The sequence below is a fragment of the Frankliniella occidentalis genome, unplaced genomic scaffold, assembly GCF_000697945.3.
Source record: "Frankliniella occidentalis isolate FOCC.00 unplaced genomic scaffold, Focc_3.1 Scaffold118, whole genome shotgun sequence".
Taxonomy (NCBI): Eukaryota; Metazoa; Arthropoda; class Insecta; order Thysanoptera; family Thripidae; genus Frankliniella; species Frankliniella occidentalis.
Window position 1 is genome coordinate 725,601 of NW_026267246.1, and position 5,531 is coordinate 731,131.

At 56.8% G+C, this 5,531-nt stretch overlaps 1 protein-coding gene across 1 annotated transcript in view; it reads right to left on the reverse strand.

Annotated features, from left to right (window-relative positions):
* Positions 1 to 3,805, reverse strand: part of LOC113212353 (uncharacterized) — an 8,159-nt gene extending 4,354 nt beyond the window's left edge. The window contains exons 1-3 of the mRNA XM_026431012.2: positions 3,520 to 3,805; positions 3,332 to 3,414; positions 86 to 327 (exon numbers count right to left, since the gene is read on the reverse strand). Coding sequence (XP_026286797.2) covers positions 86 to 327; positions 3,332 to 3,414; positions 3,520 to 3,544 — 350 coding nt within the window. The 5' untranslated portion in view covers positions 3,545 to 3,805. The remainder of the gene's footprint in view (positions 1 to 85; positions 328 to 3,331; positions 3,415 to 3,519) is intronic.
* Positions 3,806 to 5,531: the final 1,726 nt, after the last annotated feature.

Here is a 5,531-nt window from a genome sequence, read left to right on the forward strand (position 1 = left end):
CCCCAGCCCTCCTCCTGGGGTCGATTACCCCATTAGCGACTGCCTCGTAAATTTTTCATCCCGCGCGTTTATGACCGCCCCCCACCTGGGTTTTGCCGCCCCCGCGCCGCCGCAGGGGCATCTCTGCGCCAACTCCAGCAGCCGGGCCGCCACCCTGCGGCGATGCTCCGAGGGCGCCGGGCGTGGGGGCTGCTCGCGGGGGCGGGGCCCCGCGGGTGCCGTGGATGGTCGGGCGGGGGCGGGTGAGCCGTCCAGAGCCTGGAGCCAGCGAGTCTCCCGCCGGCGGACGCGTCGTAGCACGCGGTAGCGCCGGTCCAGGTCGGACAGCTTCGCAACAACAAAGAAAAGCACATTGTATTGTAATTCTCACACGGTAAAAGCGATGTCTCATTTTTAGAGGGAGAAGGGAAAACTTTGAGAAACTCCTATGTTTGAGGAAGAGTCCTACAAATTCGCCTCAGATTTTGAGAAATCATATTAAAAACCGAGGAAAAATCCCACATGTTTTTTGGAGAAATCAGGGGAGTTTATAAAAGTTTCCCCTTTTCCCTCAGAAAATAAGACATTCTTTTTACTGCGCAAAGATCTATGATGAAAACGAAGTGGTCTGTAATTGTAATAAAAACGGTCAACATTAATTACAATTACAGGCCTTGTTCCTTATACCACGATGTCATTAATCATTTCAGCTATTTCAAATAAAAGATTTCAAACACTTAAACCTATCCGGGAAGGCAGTCTGACCGAGACCATCTGTATATAGGAGTGTGATTCGAAAAATCCAGTATTTTTGACGTTCGTTAGAAACTTCTTGGTATTTTACGAAGATTCACAACGACGACCTTTATGGAAATTCCCAGAGGAAGGTCGTTTTCTAGTTTTTTGAAGTAATTTTAAGTTGTACAGATCCTTGAAGGAGATGCCCATGAGCCACCCACATATCTTCATGCATAATCCGACAGTTAGAAAAGTATAAACAAAAGACTTGCCGGACATGCCCAATTTAATTCATAATCCCTACGTGAAATCCCACATAATTTTTAAACAGTGTATCATAAAGCTTTGGCAGAAGTAAATTGTTCGCAGAGGAACAAACAGCCCGCTGGTCGGGCGGCTCGGCGGTGACTTTTGCTTCTCGTCCGCAGACATCATTAATATTTTTTGCCGCGCGCCGCGTCAGCCGCGTGCCCGTGACGTTTGGCGATTAATTAACGGACGCCGGGATAAATTAATCCTGCGCTTTCCTATTGTCTGTTACGGGTCGGACGAGCGGGGCGCAAGACACGGCCGCGTCAGCGAGCGTCAGCGGCAGGTGCTGCGCGCCGCCGCCCCGCCGCGCGCGCCCCGGCCCACGGCCCACGCCCCGGCCCCAGCGAGGTGGTGACCTTTGGCGCGCGGGCCCCTGTCCTCCCGAGCACAAACACGCCCAGGGCTTTGTCCGAGAGCGCACTCTGCAAACACGTGTACTACTGCGTGCAGCAACGGCTGTAAATGGCTGGCTGTTGTCGTTGCGGCTACAAAGCAGAAAACTGCCACCTCTCTACACGAATTTACAGGAATTTAAAACTTGTACTGCTTGTTCGGATGGCCATGGTCCCATTCACACTCGGATAATTAGCTTGAGTACAAGCGAGTGGCTGGCGGACTTCTAGAGCTCCAGAGGACCAGTGCCACCAGCCAGTGGCCGTAGCAGCCAGCGCCAGCGACTCCTCGAAAACTGAGATGATGCTCCTCCTAGTTCCAGCGCCCGACACGGACAAGTGAACGAGAGAGAGAGAGAGCGAGAGAGAGAGAGAGAGAGAGGGGGGGGGAGGGGGGGGGGGCGGGAGGGAGGAAGGAAGAGTTGCACGAAAAGTTAACAATAATCTCTTGCACCGGAGTCTTTTCATTTCCCTCTCAGTTTAGCCCAGGCCGCGCTAACCAACTCTCTCTCGCTCGCCCGGTTGAGTGGAGCAGCGAGATCCCCTTACAAGCAGGCCGTGCTGCTGCCGCGAGCTCTCTCAAGTTATGTCGCGCGGAGCGAGACCCGTGTTGTGTTTTTTTGTTTCACAAAATTGCAGCCACGCTTTCCACGACACTGTCACCTCCTCGCCCGAGTCCTCGCCCCCTTCTCTGTTACATGGCGGGCCGTGGCGCGGCGTGGTGCGGAGCGGGCGCGCTCAGCCGAGGATGACTCGCGGGGCTGGAGGCAAATATGCTCTGCCGCGCGCGCCGGCCCCGGGTCGGGTCGGGCGGGGAAAATAAAAAAAAAGTTGCAAAGTGAGATTAAAAATGGTAACGCGTGAAACATCAGATCATCACTCTTACCACGTCATCACGGCCGCCGGCGCGGCGCAGCACCACGCCCCCCCCCCCTCCCAGCCCTCCACACGCCCGCCCGTGGATCCACACTGCTTCGCGCCCTCAACAGGCAAACAGATTTATGATCCGTATTTATTCCCAGCCGGACGCACAGTACATGGCAAATGATCAGCTGTTTAGCGGCGGCCGTCCTTTGTGTGACTTGGGCGGGGCTCCGCCGGCCGCCGCGACCCACAAGTGGCGAGCGGGAGGGGAGCTTCATGACGCCAAACACACTGTCACCATGGACTGCTGCTGCTCCGCCTTGAAAACAAAAGATGATGTCCTCGCCGTGGGAATTATTCATGCTGTGGCCCGCTAGGGGCGAGAACAACAAGGTAGAAACATGGCGCCCCGACCTCCGTTTGCCCTTTTGCAGTTGGACTGACTGACGAAACACACGCTTCCCAATATTCTTACGTGAAAAAATGAGAACAAAAATGTTAACATTGACGCTTGCTCACGAGCACTAAAGTACTTGTATTTTTAACGGAATGTAACTCGTTCTTTGTCTTTTAGCAGATGATTTCTTACAATAAACATTAATATACACCAGGTGTCAGCTAGCTTTCTTTTTCTGTTGAAAGTCCGCTTGCACGGTGAGAGCATCGTGCGGACAGACTTGATCGCGTGCAGAGTATTTACAGCGCCTTTACAGTGCCGGTGTAGCGGGTGACCGGGCGCACTGCAAGGCTGTGCTTTGCTACCCCACGTGATGATCCATCAAGCTCGACGTGGCAAAGGCAGGCAGGGCCTGGCAGGGCACGGTGGGCGGTGGGGCCGAGCGGACAAAGACTATCGCGCCCGGGCAGAGGCCACGGTGGATTAGCGCTCGCCTGCCTTGTCGAACCTGCCCCCGACGCGACGGACAGCAGCCCATACGTGGAGTCAAGCCGAGCCGGCCCTCCCGTACGTTACACGCGCAGCAGGGCAACATACTTCACGCGACCTCATCGTCGGGGTGGAAAGTTTTCCGGCTTGTTTTGCATACGATTACGTGTGAAGCTGGTGGCGACGCCGGTGGAGCTGCAGGTGGTGGCGAGTCGACCAGAGGCGGCGGCAGCTGCGGCGGCACTGCGGGGCAGGCGGGGTAAGGTGTAACGCTACCGCAATTATCACAAGCAGGTGGTGCAGCGGGCCGCGGCCGGGCTTTCTCCGGCGCACACGCTGGGTACTCACAGAGCGCTCCTCCCACCGCGGCCATCGCGACTGGGGTCCACCCGCAGGGCTTCCGCAGGGCCACCGCAGGGCAGGAGGAGAGGGATTGTGTTTTAAATTTTGCGCGCGAGGAAGTGGGCTGGTGGCGTTCGGTGGTGGTAGAGACGGCGGGGGTCTGCGACGCGCGGGTACGGGGTGGGACTGTCACTGCGTATTTAGACGTCAATGAGCCGAGACGGTGGAGGAAGTGAAGTGACGGGGGGGAAAGAATTGAGGAGGCCGGCGGCGGCCCCTTGGCGGCCGGGCCGGCGCGGCGAAGGGGGGATTGGGTTTCCCGGGCGACAAAAGGCCTCCTGGCCTCCTGACAATCGCGAGGGGCGGAACCAGAGGAGGGCGGCACGGCGGAAGCGGGCGTGGGCGTGAGAAATGCCGAGCGCCGCGTATATTGTGATTGTATTATTTCTCATTTGGCGCGGTATTGCCCGCCGCGCTGTGCGCCGCCGATGCCTGGGGGACTGTTTGTTTTCGAGCTGGCGGTAAAACAGGTCATGAATCTATTTAGCCGTTTCGGCATACAGCGCGGCCGGGGCGGGGCGGGAGGCTGCGGTGCCCTGTGAGGTGAGGCGAGGTTAGGTTGCCCTCGCTTCCCCTCTTCACCTCTCACGACGGGGTTGCCCCCCTCACCGCGGTGGTGGCCGCGCCCCATACCGCCCCGTCCCGCACCACCCTGCCACGGGCTTTGACGTACGGGGCGTTAATGTTTCTCGAAAGGCCGAGAGAGAGAGAGAGAGGAAAGTTGGCAGCACATCTGCTATGAATGGGATTCATCCATGCATACTTCACGCACATTCGAACATGAAAGTTATTCCGGTGGTTTTGCGAGGACTGCAACAACTTTACGCAGACCTCTGCAGAAACTTTTTCCCCTCCACGGACGACACTTTTGAAATCGATTAAGTTTCTCTCACCGCGCCGCCGCCACCACCGCCAACGACTTTTTGTCGGTCCCAAGGTGTGGGACATTCCTCTTCCGGAGTGAGGTGGCCGCCACGCCCTGTCGTGCCCCCCACCCCCTTTCCCCCACACCGCTCTCTTCATCTCTCCCCCAGACAAGATCTCCTACCCCCAGAGGTATTTTGGCTATCTTTCATTCATGAACTCTTTCGACTGCCTCCTCCTCCTCCTCCACCTCCTCCTCATCTCCGCGGTGCGTTAATAGTCACCCGCCCCCCGCGTAACTGCAACAAACCCCGCTTTCCGAGCTCTATCATTTGTTGAAAATTATTTTTCGTCTGTGAAACTCACTTACTGCACACTGGAACTAGAAAACCCGATGTTTTTGCCGAGTGTTCTGCACTGCATGTGTTTCTGCAGGTCGGTTTACCCACTTTGCTTGGAAAACTATTCGAGTGCCCAGGAGCAATGAGCAATGCGGCAAAGTCGTCGACCTCCACAGTGGCGCCAAGAGGGGTGTCACGGGTACAGGGGCGTAGTAAGGGGCGGCCGACAGGGGGGGTGGTGTAGCGTAACTTGCCTACATTCAGGGGTTTTGTGGCTCAAATTGCCTACCTTTCAGGCGGTTATCTAGGGGCCACAGGGGGGGCAATCGCCCCCCCCCCCCTTAATACGCGCCTGCACGGGTATGCAGCTCCATACCCGTGATGGCGAGAAAAAGGGGGTTGAGGGGAAATAAAAGGGGGGTGAGGGGGAGTAAAAGGCGGGAAAGAGGGAGTACAAGGGGCGGGGGGGAAAGGGGGAAGTAAAAGGGAGGATAGAAGAGAGGAGTTTTGGGGGACTAGGTAGGTGACTTAGTGGCTTATCTGCTTCTTGGACACTCTGGATTTACAGTGTACCGTACCCCCTATACAGAGGAAGATTGCTGACCAACACGGTTACATTTGCTCTGAACCTTGGCCTGTTCCACTAGGGTTCTAGCAGGGTACTTTTGAAAGACCATCCCCGGGATCTCCCGGGCACGCCCAGCCTGTGGTGCGCGAGGCGGTTCGAGGGAAGAACTGGAGGAGAGGGGGGGG